Source organism: Rhinopithecus roxellana, chromosome 1, assembly GCF_007565055.1.
Source record: "Rhinopithecus roxellana isolate Shanxi Qingling chromosome 1, ASM756505v1, whole genome shotgun sequence".
NCBI classification, from domain to species: domain Eukaryota; kingdom Metazoa; phylum Chordata; class Mammalia; order Primates; family Cercopithecidae; genus Rhinopithecus; species Rhinopithecus roxellana.
In genome coordinates, this window is record NC_044549.1 from 74,568,795 (window position 1) to 74,590,846 (window position 22,052).

A 22,052-nucleotide genomic window follows, 5' to 3' on the forward strand; every position below is an offset into this window, starting at 1 on the left:
GTTCAGTATTTTATTACAGTCGTCTGTCCTCTGGGTACTTTGTGGTTCAAGCAGCTTATGGAGATGTGTCTCTCGGTATTTACAGATTTCAATTGCTTTGGGAATCTCTGGGAGGAAAATGATTCCTCCCTTAGAAAGCAGTAGGAAGAAAGAATAAGTGAATTAATATATGATTAGAGAGCCACTGATAGGTATTTCTGCCTAACTAATGAAAACAAAGAGCTTATGTAAGTGGAAACATTGTTCTTTCGGCGAATACCTTCCTCATGGCTGGCTGCCTCTGAACTTCAATAACTTCGCTATTCCTGAACGGCACTGGAGAATTGAAAATAAGTGCTAATAATACCTTGCCGTCTGTTTTGTGACAAAATTTTACACATGCAAAACAAAATAGGCTATTGCCAGTATATTTATTAATGGGAAGCTTCCATATTTAGTTCAGACCACATTTCATTTTTTGAAAATCTGGTATTATTTTCATTGATGATTTTCTTAGTAAAGATTCAGATTTCCTACATCTTTAGATATTTTAGTAACCAACTCAATTTATTAGATACTCTAACAATATTGAGACAATGATTCTCAAATAAAGTTTAGGCCAATTGTGATGGCTCACGCCCGTAATTCCAGTGCTCTGAGAGCCTGAGGTAGGAGGATCACTTGAGGCCAGGAGTTTGAGACCAGCCTGAGCAACATGGCGAGACAAAAAATTTTAAAAATATTGGCCAGGCATGGTGGCGTGCACCTGTAGTCCTAGCTACTCAAGAGCCTGTGCGGGGAGGATAGCTTGGGTCCAGGAGATCGAGGCTATAGTGATCTATGATCATGCCACAGCACTATGGTCTGGATAACAGAATGAGACCCTGTCTCTAAAAAAAGTAATTAAAAAATTAAAGAAAAAGTTTTATATCAAATTGTTCTGGCATATACATACTTCACAGGGCTGTTAAAAGAATGAAATGAAAACCATGTACATTAGACTTTCAAAATATTTTGTCTTTCTATGTAATAAGCATCTACCTAAACCACGTTATAGTCAACTGAGTATCGACAGGTGAAACAAAGCATACTGATATTTAACTGGGTTACTAAACTAGCTGATTAAATATTAATTGAATGCCCACACTGCCCCTAGCATGGGTGTGGTAGCTACATTCTAGTCAGCTACCCTCAAGTTAAAAAGATGCACATGAAGCAGCAATAGAAACTATGAAACTAGGTACCGTTATCTGCTACTTAGTGCATATGTTACAAACTAATGGTCGGAGATAAAAATGAGAAAGCATACAAAAGAAGGTGGGGCCATTATTTCCCAGTGATATATGATCGTATAACCCTAAGATTTTCCAATATTTGGTAATACCTTCAGCATCTTTATGGAAGGAATCATAGTATGCCTTCCTTCTAAATCATGTAAGCAAAGGACCAGTTGCTTCTGTGTAAATTACCAAATAAAGTTCATGCCAATCAATGTTTCGACTGGCACACTGTATCTTTTTTATTTCCTTCCACCTCTCAGGACTGTACACACAACCTCTAAAGTAAGATCCCAGGAGCTATTTATAAGCCTTTTACCCAAAACTGAGAGTTAAATCATCATGTATTCCAATGCGATATAAGATAGAAGTTGCAGGCTGGGCGTGGTGGCTCATGCCCGTAATCTCAGCACTTTGGGAGGCCAAGGCGGGCGGATCACGAGGTCAGGAGTTCAACCAGCCTGGCCAGCATGGAAAAACCTCGTCTCTACTAAAAATACAAAAATTAGCTGGGTGTGGTGGCATGCACCTGTAACCCCAGCTACTCAAGAGGCTGAGGAAGGAGAATCGCTTGAACCCAGGAGATAGAGGTTTCGGTAAGCCAAGATCGCACGCCACTGTACTTGAGCCTGGGCAACAGAGGGAGACGCCATCTCAAAAAAAAAGATAGAAATTGCATCTGCAGCTGCAAAGTACACATATTGACTTATAAACTCTACCAGGAAGAACAAGTGAGCTCTTGACGGTAAGAAATTAAACTGACAATTAATCTTCCTACGAAGAGAAAGGTTACCTTAGGATCAGCTGTGAGCAATTTGAATGCTTGATATACTTGAGCTTCCTTTACACCACCTCCAAGATCCAAGAAGTTGGCTGGCTTCCCACCATTGAGGAAAATGATATCACAAGTAGCCATGGCGAGCCCAGCACCATTCACTGTGAAATGCAAATGGGACACAAGACAGGCTAAATTTAGCAACATGAAATGGTCCATAAACATTTTCCCTCCCCCATATTGCCAAGCGAGAACTCTGTCATTGCCAGGCCAATTTATGTCCTGTTTGGAATTCCATTAAACCAGATTAGGTCATAGACTTTTAGCATAAAGAATCAGGACATGTATATGCAAACAATGAAGCAAAAAAGACTTGGGAATAAGGAACAGGATGTATTGGGAAGTTAAATCAATCTGGGAAACAGAAAAAAGGAAAGCTTTAAGTAAATAACCGATCTGGGCCAGTAGTAAAGAAGGAAGTTTTAGGTTCTGGAAAGTGTAAGCTTAAGAGAATCAGGAGGCAGAGAAACAAGCTATGAGAAGTTGCTAGGGCCTATGAATTACATTCTTTTTAATATACTTTAAGAAACAGGAGTGAAGAATGGAATTCTCTTAACTGTTTTGCTTGCTGAGAATACGCTCCTCTGAATGTGGCATCTCTGGGATTGAAGCACAGGGGTCCCAACTTTAGTGGGATTTTATACCTTTTTACACTTAGTACAGTCATGCATGTTTATATAATGTTACCTGGATAAACTTAGAAACAAATGAACAAATGACAGCACAAAAACAATATTCCTATGCCCTTGTTCCTTTTTCAAATTAACATAAGCAATGCTCACCAGCAACCCAACCGTTAAAACTGGAACCAAAATGTGCCAACATCTTAGGAGCCCTTCCTAAGAAAGTAGGTGAAGAGTTTTAACATCAAAATTCTTGTTTTCCAGGGCTAAGTTTTATTGATCAATTGCACTTATTTTGCTTCTTAAGCTTAATGATATAAAATTACTTTCCTCAAGATAGAAAAAAAAAAAAATCTCCTGAACACAGCAGAAACTCACAAGGTAAAGTACCCTTCATTTTTCTGACCCTCCAATTCCCTAGAAAAGCCTATGAACTGTGACTAATTAAAGTTGGAGTAACTCAAATAAAAATGGTTTATACAGAATCTTAAAACAATTTGAAATGCATAAATCATAGATTTTGAGGCTGCTACGTGGTCAAACCATGCACATTCCTACAGAGGCTATAAAGAATCTGTGTTTAATTTGTTTTAAACCCATATACATTTCCCCTTTCTAAATGCCTACAAATATTGAGAGTGCATTAGCTTATCAAGATCAGAATGATGTGAGTGATCTGGTACATTACAGTTATTGCTCCAATACAAAGCAAGAGCTTTTGGTATCACTTGTAATTGGATGTCATTTTCTATTGTACTGAACAGCAAACTCTTGGATGAGGTCTTTTCAGTTCTGAATATAATGATATTGTTGGTTTAATGAGCTACAAATCATTTTTATTTTAATTCCATTAAGATTAAGACCTCAGTTTCCAGTACAATGAATTGATTCTACCAGAAACACAGTCTTGTGCAATTAAGTCAGAAGCATATAAATCTGAGCACTATAAGCTGTGAACAGTAATAGAAACTGTACTGCCTCTATAGCCTCATTCTTATCTCAGCTGGAGAAGCCATTTTCACAAATTTAGATGAGTGTGATGAAATCAATTGTTTTATTAATAAACTAGCATAATGGATTAAACATTTTATCATTTGGTTATCACAGAATCTGAAACTTTAGTAAAGTGATTAAAGTGTATGTCCTCTTCTATTTCCTCTGATAAAGGAATTTTGTTTTAAACCTAAATTTCAGAAGAGTTCTAGCATATTAATACTGAGTTGAGCAGCAAAGGTTCTAATTTTTTACTAAGCAAAGTTTAACTGAGATGTTTTAAGTTAGTAGTTCTCAATTGGGGTGATTTTTGTATACCACAGTCATTTGGAACTGTCTGAAGACTTTCATTTTAATTTATTGATTTACATGGGTTTATTTGTCATCACAACTGGGGGTCGTTACTAGTATCCAGAGGTTAGGATGCTAAACATCTTATGATGTACAGGATAGCAAAGAATTATTCCACCCAAACTCTCAATAGTGCCAGAGTTGAGAAATTCTGCTTTAACCCAGCAACCATTAATCAAAACAAACTTTGAGAAGAAACTTGGATTGTTTCCTATGACCTTTCAGCTACAAAAAAACTTGTATGCTTACTTCTTCTTGGTAAATGACATTTCAGAAATCAAGGGTTCTATAAAAATCCACAAAGCATTCTTTTGATATAACTGCTTCTTACCAAAGCAGGCAATGTTCCCATCTAGTCCTATGTATTTTAGATCATATTTGGCAGCTTCATTTTCAATGGGCTCATTCTCGGATTTGTCGTCCATAGCAAATATGTCTTTTTGTCGGAATTCTGCATTGTCATCGAAGTTTATCTTGGCATCAAAACAGACAACTAAATAAAGAAGAAAACAATCATACTTGAATATCTCTTGAGGATCTATAAATTAAGTTATTCAGGCTGGTAGGCACAAGAGAAGGGAAAGTAAGTGCTGTCATTTTTTTTTCTCATGCTACAGGCAGGAGTGGCTACTGTGGCTTTCTTGACCTTTAAATTTTAGGGTTTGGTCCCTGTTGTCAAGGGACTTACGTTCTAGTAAAGAACATAGTAATCTGTATCTGTTGTTCTCATTTCAATAGAATAACAACAAAAGTTGCCATCAATCATCAAAAGTTACAGACTGGCACAGCTTCATAGATACAGCTTTGATTCATTATTTTTATTATATATTTTTAGTATTTAACCACTAATTATCACCTTTCTCTTCTATGCAAAGACAGACTAAATAATACTATTAATTATTTTGTCCTCTTTTGTCCTTTTCTTGATAAGGTGAAGTGTAATTTTTATTGAATCAGTATCCTCTCTAGTATTTCCAAAAGATTTAGTGGAAAGAATGCCAGGCTAGAATCACTACATCTTTATTTGATCCTTAACTAACTCTGTAACATATATTAAAAATAAAAATTGTATACACGTGACTCTTGAACAACGTGGGTTTGAACTGTGAGGGTCCACTTATAGGTGGATTTTTATTCTCAAAATGTAAAGCCCAAGAGGGTTGACTTTTCACATACGTGGGCTCTGCAGGACCAACTGCAGGAATTGAGTATGAATGAAGTTTGGTATATTTGAGATTCCTGGAACTGATTCGCTGCATATACTGAGGGACAACTGTATTTAAAGCATACAACATCATGTTTTGATATACACCTAACACAGTGAAATAATTAAACACAGTGAAATGATTACTATACTGAAGCAAATTAACACATCCATCTTCTCCTATAGTTTTTGGTTTTTGTTTTTGGTGTGGGAGAGCACTTGAAATATATTCTTTTAGCAATTTCCAGCATACATTACTAACTCTGCAACCTTGATAAAATAACCTAGTTCTTCTCTGGGCCTTGGTTTTTTAATTGGAAAAAATGGGAGTAACAATCCTTAAAACTAGGGCCATGTCCTTGATCTGTGCAGGACCATCTTTATTTTTTTTTGAGACAGAGTTTCACTCGTTGCCCAGGCTGGAGTGCAGTAGCGTGATCTCGGCTCACGGCAACCTCTGCCTTCCGGGTTCAAGCAATTCTCCTACCTCCTCCTCCCAAGTAACTGGGATTACAGGCATGCGCCACCACATCCGGCTAACTTTTTATTTTTTATTTTTAGTAGAGATGGGTTTCTCCATGTTGGCCAGGCTGGTCTTGAACTCCTGACCTCAGGTGATCTGCCCACCTCGGCCTCCCAAAGTGCTGGGATTACAGGCATGAGCCACCATGCCCGGCCTGTGCAGGACCATCTTATGGCGCTTCAGATTCAAGTTATAAGACATGAAAAGACCAAAACTGGTCAGTTACAATGCCAGGATGCCAGGCATTATTGCACAATTGTCTCCACCTTCTGGTGCTGGTGGAAATCTCCTGAACCCTGCAAAACTCATTCCGTGATAGAGATAGACTACAGGGCACTTTCCTTGATTTACAGATCTCCTATACATACAATCAGGGAGAGACTGCAGTGGAGAAGGTAGCATTATTTGTGTCTGGGTTCTGACCCCTTTTATTATCTCTCTTAGTGTAGAAATTAGTGTTCTGTGATGCCATGTCATCATAATGGTTTTTTATTTGTTTTGGAGATGGAGTGTCACTCTGTTACCCAGGCTGGAGTACAGTGGAGCAATCTTGGCTCACTGCAACCTCCACCTCCCGGGTTCAAGCGATTCTCCCGCCTCAGCCTCCTGAGTAGTTGGGACTACAGGTGCCTGCCACCACGCCCAGCTAATTTTTTATATTTTTAGTAGAGATGGGGTTTCATCATGTTAGCCAGGATGGTCTCGATCTACTGACCTTGTGATCCACCCGCCTCAGCCTCCCAAAGTGCTGGGATTACAGGTGTGAGCCACTGCACCTAGCCAAGGTTCTTTTACTTAACTTGGGATATTGATAGCCAGGAATCTTTGACCAATAATTTATAGATACTACCTATTCTCCTCCAGCATTGCTGACAGGCACCTGACTCTTGAAAGGGAAACAGCCACAGAGCATTTCTCACTCACTGAAAAGCAGTGGCTATAATCTCCTAATTCTACTTGCTTCTTATGAAAATAAAACATGGCTGTATATGGCATCTTGGCATTAGAGACCCTAGGTAGAGGGTTTTCTCCAAGGGTTTTCCTACCACAATATTCAAGCACTTTGATACAAATCTGTGTAGACCGGCATACTAACATCTAAGAATACTTGTTATAAGTATATACACAGACCACACATGACTTAAAGGAGCATTGAGTGACAAGAGAGAATCTTATATGGAAGTTAATATCTGCTTAAATCCTTAGTCTTGCCCCAAAATGCCCAACCACTTTGTCCACACACTGTGAATAGCTGGAGTGAATGTGTAATTACTTTCCAGAATATGGAAAGCTTAATGACAGAATCCTACAATTACTAAAGGAATTGGCCAATATTCTCTGCTTGCTACAGTGGAATTTTCTCAGCAGTTAATGACCAGCATAATAATCAATAAAAAAGCAACTTCATACTTGGCTTTCCACTAGGTTTATAAATACATTCTAATTAATTTATTAGTAATTTTAGCTCCTCCATTACTCATTGGCAAGACTACTTATAACTGACACCTTCAAAATGAATGGGCAAAGGTTATCAAATTGACTTCCTAAGGGAAGAGTTTCAAATAAAGGCATTCTTGGTTGAGATCAATAATCAAGTAAATCAGAAGAGTTTCACGCTGACCTTTGCTCCTTACAAGGACTATAGTCACAAGCTGCTTCAGAGAGAGAATAATTAATGGGTATGTATGCAAAGTTCAAAAGGCAATCCCAACTAAATGCCTGCAAAGCTAGATTTTCAGAGGATGCTTTTCTGTGGTATGACGTTCTCTCCAGGGAACCATCTTGACAGAACTTTGCAGTTAACCCAGAGCTTCAAGATGGTGCCGATGGGATAAAAGGGGTATATATCCACAATGGTCCCGTGCCAATTGTTAGCTCTCTGTAGAGAAAACTAAACAACCTAATTGGATCATTGCATGTATGTCTAAGTGTTTTGGGAAGTTAAAAACACTACCTAAATCGTAAGTAATTTATTTAGAGGACTTAGGAGTTAAGAAAGGGGATTCAAATTGAACTGCCACCTTCAAGACCTAATTCTTTATTTAGTGGGTAAGGGATGAAAAACTTTAAGGATGTAAAGGGATTCTTTTAGACACATTTGTTACGCCTGTTTTATGTTTTAAAAGTAGACTGTGGTAGTGTGATTTATAATAAGAGATATATTATTTTGATCTTCATCCCTAATTCCTGGGATAGCGCTCTAAAACCCTTTTGATTTCCTAAGCAATAGGGGTTCTAAGAGAATCTTGTATTCTAACATTTTGCCTTTGACCCTGATTCCTGATGCAGAGCTCCTAATCCCTTGGGATTTTCTGGGAGCTAGGAGAGTCTTTTGTTCTATTAAGGTAAGTCTTGGTGGAGGCTTCTGTATGGGGCTGGTCGCCATAAAGACCAAACTATGATTAGAAACTTGGAAATTTCAGCCCCACCTCCATGCTCCAGAAAGAATAATGGATCATCCCTATGTAATAAAGCCTCCATAAAAATTTCTCAACTCCAGGGGATTGGAGAGCTTACAGGTTGCCAAACACAGGGAGGTGCTACAGGGTAGCTCACCTGTGGAGTATAGGGAAGCTTGTCACCCCTTCATGTATACCCTGCCGTATTTACCTCTTCATCTGGCTGTTCATTTGTATCATTTAAAATATCCTTTATAAAAAACTAAAATAAAAAATAAAATAACCTTCATAATACATCAGCAGTAGTAAGTAAAGTGCTTCCCTGGGTTCTGAGAGCCTTTCTAGTAAATGATGGGGCACGTGGAGAGAGTCCTAAGAACCCCCAATTTATAGCTGGCCCATCAGAAGTACCAGAGGCTTGGTCTTACAACTGACATCCAAAGTGAAGTCAGTCCCATAAGACTGACCCCTTAACCTATAGGATCTGTTCCAGGTAGATAGTGAAAGAACTGAATTGAATCATAGGATACCTAGCTAGTGTCAGAGATTAGTCAGTGTTGGAAAAACTCACACATCTGGTCCAAGAAGTGTTCTTCTGTGTTGAGAATTTGGTAGGAGAAAAATGTTTGTTTTCCCCTATTGCACATAGTTCCAAACAAACAAAGTGCTTTCCTGTCTTACCATCTACAATGTTGCACCATCTAAATGCTTTTCCTTGAACTTGACCACTTAATGTAGACTGGCATCAAAAATACCAGCATATAAATGACAACTCTTGGCACTTTCTAGCCAGCTATCCCTCAGCACATTAACTTCTCTTAAACCCAAGCCTTGTCTATACAATGGGGATCAGAGTATGTTCTACTCTAGGTGTTGGTGGCAGGAGAGATTGTATGCAAAGCCCTTAGCTTCCTAGACAGTGGTTCCTAGCAGATTATTAGATGACCACACCACCCTTTGATATGCACATGCTTTTTTATACTTAAGAGCTTCTCATTATTGCAGACCAGGCTGCAGAACTCTCCTCTCTTCCTAACAATAAATATTATCTGTTCCTTTATAATCTAAGATTTCTGTTTAGAACAAATCTAAGCAAATGTTGGCCATATTTTATGTATGTACAGGTTACCCATGGTTTTTAATAAAAAGCCATCTTCTGAATAAATAAGAATTTTCCCAAAGGAAGAATATTAACAGTTGGCATTTTAGGTATCATAAACAGTAGAAAACAAGATCTTTGTCTAAAAGATGAGGGTAAAACAGGCTGTTGGTGACTCTCAAATGATACCATACCTGTGCATAAGGCCAAGGCTGAAGATTGGTACAGAGCAGCTCCAAATGAAGATCTAAGCCAAGGGTAGCAAACTAAGGCTCTCAAGCCAGCCCTGTTTTTATGGATAACAGATTGGAACATAGCCTCGTTCATATTGCCTATGGCTGCCTTCCCAAGACAAAAGCAGAGGTGAGTAGTTGCAATAGAGGCTGTATGGCCCACAAACCCCCAAATATTTACTAACTGGTCCTTGACAGAAAAAGTTTACCAATCCCTGCTAAGTCACAATTCTCACACTTGTATCCACTTGTGTTAACCAAGTTATAGATACACAGGTATCATGTTTTATAGTGAAGAAGAAACTTAGAAAAAGTGCATTCCATTAACATGAAAACCAAAAAAAAAAGTAACATAACAAACAAAGAAATAAAAACCTGTGGCTACACAAAAGGAGTAGATTAATCTTTGAATACTAACTGACTCTTAGATGCTTATTTCCCCTGTAAGACCCTTCTAAATGCACTGCTTGAATGGATGTGTTAAAAATGGATTGATATCTTTGTCAACAGCAGGGCAATAAAATAAACTTGCCTGCTTAAACCCTTAGCTTTCTCATTTAATAAAACAACAAACAATACAAAATACATTTTCAGAGGTGCTGAACTTGGTCCAGACCTTAAGATTTTCAATGTCACATTAATGAAACCTCAATTCTACAGAAAATTCATCTTGAACAAAGGCCATTTTTTACACAAAGTGGGTGAAAGAAACATACCTATTAATATTTATAAAACAATTTTCACCATCAAAAGCACATTGTTACATGCTTGATAGATTATACAAATGAATTTTTGTTCTGAACAAATACCAAAGAAAGCTGTGGTACTTATATGCATAGGGTGTTTTGTTGTTTTGTTTAGTAGTGTGAGATTCTGTGAGCTGCTAATTCAACAATCTCGATGGAAAACATGACTGGCAGTTAGAAGCCTCTGACCCTAGAATTTTAACAGAAGAATGTGTCACAGAATTAAACAAAAGAAAAATACATTTCAGAGGGGAAAGTTACACATAAAAGAAACATAAAAACAGCAGGAAATAAGACTGTCATAATTAGTTTGAAAAATAATGTCTTCAAGCAATGTACTACGTTTGATTTGTGATAAATAGCCATAATGTGCTATTGAAACACGTCTTGCCAAAATGGCCTTAAAATGCTGATACTTTCAAATTAGTCCCACTTCCCATTAAATATTGATGTTCTGAGAGTTGTATACTTTTTAGAACTTTTTTTTAGTGGCTGTGAAAAGAGAAAATAGATACGGGGTGGGTAGGGGGGTTAGTGGAGGTAGAGAACCGAAAATGTTCTTGAAAATAGTCTTGTGTATAAAGAGAGAAACAGAGAAACACCCACCAACAACATGGGCACTTGCTAACAAGAAGCAACAGGGTAGTTATTTAGGGAAATCAATCTGAAAAAAGAAAGGAATTTGATGTGCCAGTTAACTGTGGATCACCCAGCTTTAATTCTCATGAAATCTTAGCCAGATAGTCACTGCTTCAAATTGGATCTCATTTCTTTGGCCCAATGAATGAATTTCAGCTTCCAACTGATGAAGATGCCCTAAAGCAGAAATTCTTAATCTCTAGACTATGGACAAATTCGGTGAGGTCATTCTCTGTGAACAGGGACCATTCTTTGTATTGTAGTTTAGCATCATACATGCCAGTAGCACAGCCTCCAAGTTGTGACGACTAAAAATGTTCCCTGGGGGACAAAATGCCCATCCTTCCCAGGGAGTACAACTTGCTTTAAAGACATCAGAGAAAGGAGTCTGTGTACAGATAGAACTGGCTGAAGGAGGGAAGAAATATGACAAGAAATCTCACAGTGGCTAGCAAAATGAATGAATGAATACACGAATGGGCAGGTAGATAAATAAATAAATAATGATAAAACATTGCTTCTTGCTTGGCTACAGAATTAATGAATGAATTGGCACTGCATTTGGACAAACAAGGAAAATAATGATTAATTTCTATTGACTATTTAAGTAACAGTTTATTTTTGTTTCAATAAGGTTCCGTCTTTCTGGTACGTATGTTTTGACTCAGTGTCCCTTCTTCCATTAAGAAACTGTATGTCTCCTATACCATATGATTCTTGCTCAGTGGCTGGCATGGGCATAGACATGTGATCCAAGCAGGGCCAATCAGAATCATTTGAAGGGATTTAGGGGGCTGCTGAGGGACAGTTATACAGCACTGGGAGCCATCTTTGCTGCCAGCTTCTGAGAGCCTTGCTGAGAAAGAAGCCAATTTGGAGGGAAGCAAGGCTGGAAAACCAGCAAATCCCTGATTCTCTTCAGTCCTTAAACCAGTCCACACCTTAGACTTCCCTGTTATAGGAATATAACTTTTTAACAAAAACAAAGCTAATATAGGTTCCGTCATCAGCAACCATTATAATCCTAGCTAAGAGTCACTAAACTACATTGCAGTTAGTAGTGTCAAATTATATTTTTTGAATCAGATGATTAATCACACAGGAAAAAAGAGTTCTTGGACTGCAGTTCTTTCTCCATGTCGAAAATTCCCTACGGGTGACTTAGCAGCATAGATGTTATCAAGGCCCTTGTTCTTCACTCAACAGGGCATCACTTGTTGTACAACTATATGAACAATAACCTGAATTATTAAAAATAGCACTCACTGACCAATGGAAGGCCAAAAAAATTTTCCTACAAAGAGGTGGGTACAGGCCGGGTGCAGTGGCTCACACCTGTAATCCCAGCACTTTGGGAGGCCGAGGCGGGTGGATCACCTGGGGTCAGGAGTTGGAGACCAGCCTGGCCAATGTGGTGAAACCTCATCTCTACTAAAAACACAAAAATTAGCTGGGTGCGGTGGCAGGCGCCTACAATCCCAGATACTCGGAAGGCTGAGGCAGGAGAATCACTTGAACTCAGGAGGTGGAGGTTGCAGTTTGCTTAGGCTGCACCACTGCACTCCAGTCTGGGTGACAGAGACCCTGTCTCAAAAATAAAAGAAAAAGAAACAACAACAACAACAAAGAGCTGGTGCAATGTGACGTTGAGCTCCTTAAACTTTTAAATTTAAAGAATAATTATTAAATCAAAGTTTCAATGTGGAAATTTTAACGTGAAATGTTCTGCTACTACTGATCTAAACAGAAATAATGAATACTCAAATTATAAATATTAAGATTATCAATATTGCTAAAATATAAATGACTGCTTTTACAGCTTCTAAATAAAAGATAGCTTTAGGGGATTGTGATAATGATGAAGATCAATTTGTACATTTGGTCATTAATCACCATTTCCTAATTGGGTTTAATTTGACTGCTGCTCATTAGAGTTATAAACCAACATACTCATTTAATTGTGATTATAATTCAATCGCTGAACTTTTATGGTACAATGAACAAATTAATAACTAAAGATAATTTTGCTCTTAAAAATATCACATAAGACTTATGTTTTAATGAACTGTATATAAAGAATATTTTATGATGATTCCCTTAAAAAAAAAACTCAAGACTCTTCCATTCTCTTAATACTTAAAAATCAAACTTCAGACTCACGACATTTTGTAAACACACTCTCAGAAAAGGTTCCCATACCTCTGTTCCCTGAAGCCAGAACACAGCTTGTGACTGCTTCCCAAAGGGTTGAATAAAAAATGTATTGCAGCCATTTTTATCCCACTCCATAGCTACAGCTGAATTTCCATTTTTCTTAATATGAAGCAAACAAGCTGCTTGTGTATACTAGTTTAAAAAGCAATATATGACCTTTAAGAACTTTTGTTAAGCCTTTGCCTTCATTTCTTGGACTTAATTATCAACATGAATTCTGACTGGTATTCCCTGCCAAACTGGAGACTACTTCTAGGTCATGTTCATGAAAGCAAATAAGTAGTTTAAATGGGAGAAAGTAGAAAAGGCAGGTAGCTGCAGTTGAGTCTGGATCAGAATCAACATGCATGCTGGACTCAGAGGGACATGGGTTCAAATCCCAGCTTCTGTAACTTCTGACTGGCCCCTGGGACAGTTACAATGGTTTTTCAACCCTCTATAAAATGGGGATAACAACTGCTAAATTTTCAGGGTTGCGGTAAACAATATGAAAGAATATAGGTATAAGCTTATCACAGTGCCTGGCATATAAGCTCAAGAAACAGCTTCTTCCCCTTCCTTTCTTTGCTTTATAAAATACAATTTTATAGCCACAGCAACTTTTTAAATAAGTATTTATGAATAAAGGTGGCTTGTTTATAAATGACCAAGCACAGATTTATATCGGATGGTCATCTGTATAAATCATGAAATACATTATTTTCAATAGCTTCCTAAACATAAAATCTTTGCTTGTTCTTGTCTAAAATCTGTACCATTCCTGGGCTACTCTGAGACTACCTGAGAAGAGGAATTTCATTTTATGAATGTTAGGGACTAGCCTATTTTCTATCGGATACTGCATGCATCCTCATACATGATCTCATCTTATTTTCACAACACTCTATGAACTGGGCATCATTGCTACCACTTATTTGATTGAAAAAAAAAAAAAAAGACCTGAAACTTAGGCAGGCTAAGTAACTTGCCCAGATCTGTAGCCAAAACATGGCAGATACAGAATTTATACTTAGGCCTCTCTGGGTTTCAAAGAAATACTAGTGTAGTTTCTCTGAGTCTAGCTACAGAATCTCTGAAACTGAAATGTGCTAAGGAGAAAATATTGTCTCATTCAGCCTTGGTCCAAAAGGTGACTGTGTTTACACATAATGATTCACGCCAGTTACCAATTCAATGCAAATTCCTCTTTACTGACTGTAACATGCTAGACAACATGCAAGACACTGGAGGTGAAACGTACTGAAAAAGAGAGGTTCATGGGGCTTACAGTCTGGTATCCCTATCCTATCCACCTGCTATTCCACGGTTTTGATAGCAAAAGCTTGTGAATGTGTGTGTGGAACTCCACTTTACCCCTTACCACACATGCATTCACAAGTTTTCGCTACCATATTAATAAGAACTTATGGAATATTTGTTGTATGCAAGAAACAGTGCCATGGTGGTAGGTACTGAGATATAAAACAGTTGTTTATACTCTACAAGTACCTGATGGATAGGAGGAACCTTCACCACCTACTCCTGCCTGAAGCAGAAACTGCTGTCCAAGTAAGGTGAAAGAGTTCACCTGGGGGGGACTTGGGGCTTTACCAAGGTGATATAAAGCCAGCCCAGAACACAAGGTGAAATTATATACAGATTTAGGCATACTAAAGACGTTCCAAAAATTCCAGTTCCATAAAGGCACATGCGTTCATTATACCCAAGTGTGTGGCTCCCATTTCTACACAAATCTTTACCTTAGTAGCAGCAGTGACAGGCCTAAAAAAATAAGGTGGAGAGAAAGATGTGAACGAATGTTTCTTCTCTTTTATTATTATTATTTATTATTATTATTATTATTTGTAGAGACAGGGTCTCAATATGTTACCCAGGCTGGTCTCAAAGTCTTGTCCTCCCAAAGTGCTGAGATTACAGGCATGAGCCACCACACCAAGCTTGAATGTTTTTAAGTAAAACAAGCAGTAGCTTTAGTAGCTTCCTTAGAGCCCTGGCATTTGGCTACAAACAAACCTAAGTGCTGAAATGTTCAAGTGCATCATGGGAGCATTTCAAACTATGGCAGAAATTAAATTACTGTAAGAAATTTATGCAAAGCTGCTGCTACAGTCTTTTGTGCAATTTATAGTTTGCATAAATAATTATAATACATTCATTTGTTTTCTCAATTCTTTTTTTTTTTCTTACCTTGTCCTTCTGGAGTTTCACCAAAGGGATTCACTTCCACCTGAGTAGCATCAATTTTCAGGAAGAGATTATACAGCTTCGTAATTTGATCTGCAGCCTAAATGTGATCAAGTGAAATGGAATTACACCAAAGCAGTAAAAGAACATTTATTTTGCTGGATTAATGAAACCTTAAAAATAGCAAGTTATGTCTTTATTTTCAGTTAGGTTTTCTGAAGGGGAAAACAGAAAAACATAATTATTTTAATTTCCGCTGCTATTCATTAAAAGGAATTGCTCAACTCTCCTCCAGACACCAGAAGAGACCATTATCAAGAAAACAAAATATTTTCAGTACGGCCTAAAACGTTGTTAATCTTTTTGTAAATTATCATGTCTCTATTAGCAGAGTTATGCTGCAATATAAGCTACAATCATTAATACAAACAAGCTCCATTTAAGTAAAAGGTAAACATGATTTTGAGAGTTTATAATGACTAGATTTTCCTTATTGTGCTGAAATAAAACAGTTATTATATTAATCAATCCAACCCATAATCTGTGAAACAACAATTACTGAGTGTCTAACGAAAATTTTTGCAAAACAGGAAGATGAAAGTGCTCAATAGTGTAGTCACTGAACAGCACAGTTCAAACTGAAAATAGCTTGTCCCAAAGGCATTAACCACAAAGGGCAAGAATATCCAAGGTCACCCTGTTATGCCCTGACTTCATTTTTCTCACTCTGCTTGAAATTCGCTCATTCATTCATTCTTTTCAACCAACATTTCTTCACTGCCTATGATACAGCTTGCTGGTATCCTGAGAGCTGGCACTAGAAATGAGAACATGAATGAGACATGCCCCCACCCTAGAAAGCTCCTGTCAATAACGAAAGGAGCATGTGATGCACAGAGCAAGAGGGTCGATCATGAAGAATTAGGTATCAGTCTCATTCCCGGCTCCATTTTCCAAGCCAAAGTTTTTCCACTGCCACATTTCACTCATTGTGCCAGCCTTGGATTATTTGCAGCAGATCCATTTTCAGTTCTCCAACTCTACTCTGTATATCAGGGAAGCTGACTCTTACAGGGTGAGTTTTCTATGTTCCTGGGTCAGCTGGTTTCCAGCTGGCGTCAGCCAATGAAAAGCAGCGGTGAGAAATGGAGGTGGGAAGAAGGGAAGAACCAGGGTACTTCCACTCCTCTATCTGGGTAGCACCTCCTCCTCTGGCTCTTGCTCCCACTGGAGAAGCCCACCAGGGTTCTAGCTTCTGTATCCAAGGTCCAGTAACACCACTGCCTCATTTTTGTTCCTAGAGCATGCGGATGGATATGCTCTAGGTTGCCTTTCTGTCCACTCTTGACGGAGTCTCGCTCTGTCGCCCAGGATGAAGTGCAGTGGCGCGATCTCGGCTCACTGCAACCTCTGCCTCCCAGGTCCACGCCATTCTCCTGCCTTAGCCTCCCGAGTAGCCGGGACTGAAGGTGCCTGCCACCACGCCCGGCCAATTTTTTCTATTTTTAGTACAGACAGGGTTCCACCGTGTTAGCCAGGATGGTCTCGATCTCCTGACCTCGTGATCCACCCGCCTCGGCCTCCCAAAGAGCTGGAATTACAGGCGTGAGCCACCGCGCCGGCCCTGTCTACTTTTAAACTACTCAGCTCTTGCAGCACCTATGAACACATCCCTAAAGTAAATCCCCGCTGGTGTCAATATTGCAGGTGGTTCCAGATTTGACTGAAGGACTCCAGATTTAATTCATGCTATGTTAATGTATTTTATGTTTACCTACAAACGTCTTTAAATCCAAATTTGAGGCCCAGTAGATATAAAAGAACCCACATAATGAGTATGATTACATATTTTTAATATTAAATATTTGTATGGTTAGATAACACATGTATATGATACAAAATTCCCAAAGAACTTAAGGGTTTTCCCTGATTGTACCATTCAACCACACGGGCGGCCAGTGGCAGCACACTCATAAATGTGCCCTTCATCTGAGAGATATTCTATGCCTAAGACAGTATGCATTCCTCCTTCATCTGTCTTAAAAAAGCAAACTTGTTCCTATGCCTCATTTCTTTACTTAACAGATTTTTAGAGACACTTCATCAGCAACACAGGTAGATCAATCGTATCCTTTTAATTGACTAAATAATATCTTACTGTATTGATGTGCTATAATTCCTTTAACCTTTCACTTAAATAATGGTCATTTGCATTGTTTCTAACAGGTTGACATTACAGCACTGCCTTATTTATCTCTGGATATTTAACATACACTTGATTAAACATTTGTAGGATAAACTACCCAGAGTGAAGCAAAAAGGACTATAGCCATTTTAAACATCAAAAGACGCTGCTAAATTGTTTTTTTTTTTTTTTTTTTTGAGACGGAGTCTTGCTCTGTTGCCAGGCTTGACTGCGGTGGCGCGATCCGGGCTCACTGCAACCTGCACCTCCTGGGTTTAAGCGATTCCCCTGCCTCAGCTTCCCAAGTAGCTAGGACTAGAGGCGTGCCACCATGCCCGGCTAGTTTTTTGTATTTTAGTAGAGACGGGTTTTCACCATGTTGGCCAGGATGGTCTCGATCTCCTGACCTCGTGATCCGCCCGCCTTCGCCTCCCAAAGTGCTGGGATTACAGGTGTGAGCTACCACGCCCGGCCTAAATTGTTCTTGATAGAAGTCATCCCTGATTTCCACTCCTAAAAAGTGAAAATTTGATCAGAGACACTATTTTCCAATTCACAATCATTAGCCATTTGTATCTTTGCCAGTGGGTTAGGTAAAAAAGGGTATCTCACTGATATGGTTGGGCTCTGTGTCCCCACCCAAATCTTACCTTGAATTGTAATAATTCCCACGTGCTGCAAGAGGGACCCAGTGGGAGGTAACTGAATCATGGGGACAGGATTTTCCCATGCTGTTCTCATGATAGTGAATAAGTCTCACAAGATCTGGTGGTTTTATAAAGGGGGTTTCCCCTGCACAAGCTCTCTTGCCTGCACCATGCAAGAAGTCCCTTCCCTATTCCTTCGTCTTCCACCATGATTGTGAGGCTTCCCCAGCCATGTGGAACTATGAGTAAATTAAACCTCTTTCCTTCTTTTTTTTTTTTTTTTTAATTATACTTTAAGTTCTAGGGTACATGTGCATAACGTGCAGGTTTGTTACATATGTATACTTGTGCCATGTTGGTGTGCTGCACCCATCAACTCGTCAGCACCCATCAATTCGTCATTTATATCAGGTATAACTCCCAATGCAATCCCTCCCCCCTCCCCCCTCCCCATGATAGGCCCCGATGTGTGATGTTCCCCTTCCCGAGTCCAAGTGATCTCATTGTTCAGTTCCCACCTATGAGTGAGAACATGCGGTGTTTGGTTTTCTGTTCTTGTGATAGTTTACTAAGAATGATGGTTTCCAGCTGCATCCATGTCCCTACAAAGGACGCAAACCCATCCTTTTTTATGGCTGCATAATATTCCATGGTGTATATGTGCCACATTTTCTTAATCCAGTCTGTCACAGATGGACATTTGGGTTGATTCCAAGTCTTTGCTATTGTGAATAGTGCTGCAATAAACATACGTGTGCATGTGTCTTTATAGCAGCATGATTTTATAATCCTTTGGGTGTATACCCAGTAGTGGGATGGCTGGGTCATATGGTACATGTAGTTTTAGATCCTTGAGGAATCGCCATACTGTTTTCCATAATGGTTGAAACCTCTTTCCTTCTTAAATTACCCAGTCTCAGTGATGTCTTTACTATCAGTGTGAGAACAGTTGAGTACACTCACATATAGTTTTAATTTTAATTTATTTTATTATGAATGAGTTTGTACATCATTCTATGAGTTTAAGAGATATCTTATTTTTTTCTGTGAATTTTGCCTATTTTCCTGTTGAGATTTTGATCTCTTTCTAATTTATAGGAAGAGTGTGTGTGTGTGTACACAATAGAGTCTTGCTTTGTCACCCAGACTGGAGTGTACTGGCACAATCATGGCTCACTGTAGCCCTGAACTCCTGGGCTCAGATGATCCTCTCACCTCAGCCTTTCAAATAGCTGGACTACAGGCACATGCCACTAGGCTCAGCTAATTTTTTTAGTTTAATTTCTTCTAGAGATGGGGGTCTCGCTATGTTACCCAGGCTGCTCTTGAATTCCTGGTCTCAAGTAATCCTCCTGCCTCAGCCCCTTTAACATTTACCTTTTGAACATGCTTTTGTTAGTCTTGCCACATGGAAATTTCACAATAATGTCACTCTTATATGGCTTCTGGCTTTGTGTCAGACTTTTAAAAGGCTAGTCCCACTCTGAGAATATTTTTTAAAATTCTCCCATCATTTTTTCTAGTATTCTTTATAATTTCTTTATTTAATGTTTCCATTTTTTTAATCCAAATAAAATTTGAGTTAAAGTGTGAAGCCAGCAAATACTTCACTGCTGAATATTTTTTTGTATTTTAGGGGGTTTTCTAGGTCATCAATGTGAGCTTGCAAGGTGAGTTGCATGGGGCAGGCATCTTATGTATCCTGGGCACTTTGGCATCCACTGTTGTCATACAACCTCTGCAGAGTCAATACTCGATAAATATTGGCTGAATTAAAGATTAATTCAATTCTAAGGGGGACTACATAATAGAAATAACTTCTAGGTACATATATATATATGTATAATCTAATCCAGCTACTTCAAAACTTTTTTAAAAACTGTGATAAAATATACAAAACATAAAATTCACCATTTCTCAACCATTTTTAAGTGTCTACACAGTTCTGCAGGGTCAAGTTGGTATATTCACATTGTTGTGCAACCAATCTCTAGAACTTCTTAATCTTCCCTCACTCTGTATCGCTAAACAAACTCCCGTTCTCCTCTTACCGTTCTTCTTTTACCGCAGCCTCTGGTAACATCATGATAACATCATGGTAGCATGGTAACATCATGCTACTTTGTGTCTATAAATTTGACTATTCTAGACAGCATCTCTCTCTCTGTCTCGCTCTCCATCTCCCCATATATATACATACACATACACACACACACTCCTCTCTCTCTATATATACACACATATGTATCTCCATATATATCTGCATATATATGTATAGATATCTATAGATAGCAGACATATAGATATTAGAGATATCTAGATACATACATACATAAAATAAAGGATATGCATATATACATACACTAGATACCTGTGGAATCATCCAGTGTTTGTCTTTTTGTGACTGGCTTATTTCACTTAACACAATATCCTCAAGCCCCATCCATACTGCAGCATGTGTCAGAATCTTCTTTTACAAGGTTCAGTAAAGTTCCATTATAGTATATACCACATTTTCTTTATGAATTCATCCACAGATATACACTTAAACCGTTTCAGAATTTCTTAATCCTACACCAACTTTGTTTAGTACAAGCCTGCGTTTTCCACACATTAATCCCATTGTAATTATACATTAGCACAGCATTTTGGGGATATTTTCTGTTTTAATTTTTACTGTTGTGCAAAGCCAGACTGTAATTTTTTGAGCAAGACTAAAACATAATTTGATCTTGGAGATATCTCCAAACCAAGCTGGTTCTCTCTTGTAGCTCTCACAATGACAAACCCTTGTAAGATATCTTATTCCAGAGGCTATACACTAAATGGTTATAAGGGCTAGGCAGACAGAATGTGTAAGTGTGACCAGGTGTGACAGGGAATGGCATGGCATGTGGCAAGTTGAAATTAGCTTTCCTGCTTTCTACATGGGTTCAAATGTTTAAAATAAGCACAGGTCAAAGAGAACATTCTCCTGGTCAACTTGCAGTCAGTCACTTACTATTGCCATCTACTTTCTCAGCTCATAACCACGATGTACAAAGGTTTTCTGCACTTTGGCCAACAATTGTTATTTTGTCTGTTAAGCAATTTTTAAAAATTAAAATCTGTAAAATCAAATATATGTATATGAAAACCTGACAAGTTTATAAAAATCTTTAAAAATGTCTTAACAGGAGCATAATGAGGAAGGGCCTCAGAACCGTGCAGGCACAGTTGTGCACTGCATCACCAAGATATCGTTCCCAAAGTCTACTCCATCATGCCTGGCCACTCCACCCTCAACCCTCCACCCAGCAGAATATGACATATCCCTGGAAACCCAGCGGGTGCGAGCCGAGCGGTTGGCCATAAGAGCCCAGCTGAAACGAGAGAGTACTTGCTTCAGTATAACGACCCTAACCGCTGGCAGCTCATTGAAGATCCTGCCTTGATTTGTTGGACTTATGCAAGATCAGCAAATGTCTATCCTAATTTCACCCCTAAAAACTCACTCTTGGGAGCTTTGTGTGGAATTAGGCACCTCTTCTTCTCGTATTATGTTTTCAAAACTGACAGGGATACGAAAGAAAAAATTATCCAGGAAGGAAAATTGGATCGAACATTTAACATCTCATATTAAGTCTGGCAATGATGACTATGTGTATTCTTGCTGAAATAAATTGTCTATTAATCAAAACAAAGTCTCAACAGGTTAAGAATTTTAAATGTCTTTCCTGCATTCCAGAAATTATCATCAATATTCACATATGGCTCTCAAATCTAGCCAGAAGTACAAACCACTTCAAGAGGTGTTAGTGATCTTACACTGACTTGGAACCTCCGATCTTTCATCAGCCTAAATCCTAGAGGCACATATTGACAATTCATGGCACTCATGTTTTCAGAAACTAACAGTATAGATGATAATTAAGACACATT

General features: G+C 38.5%; 1 protein-coding gene and 1 pseudogene across 1 annotated transcript in view; one reads left to right on the plus strand and one right to left on the minus strand.

Moving 5' to 3' along the window:
* LOC104661533 (succinate--CoA ligase [GDP-forming] subunit beta, mitochondrial) overlaps positions 1 to 22,052 on the minus strand; it is a 151,068-nt gene that overhangs the window by 107,383 nt on the left and 21,633 nt on the right. The window contains exons 6-8 of the mRNA XM_030937439.1: positions 15,303 to 15,399; positions 4,390 to 4,551; positions 2,050 to 2,192 (exon numbers count right to left, since the gene is read on the minus strand). Of these exons, the coding sequence (XP_030793299.1) occupies positions 2,050 to 2,192; positions 4,390 to 4,551; positions 15,303 to 15,399 (402 nt within the window). The remainder of the gene's footprint in view (positions 1 to 2,049; positions 2,193 to 4,389; positions 4,552 to 15,302; positions 15,400 to 22,052) is intronic.
* Positions 20,957 to 21,753, plus strand: LOC115897491 (annotated as a pseudogene).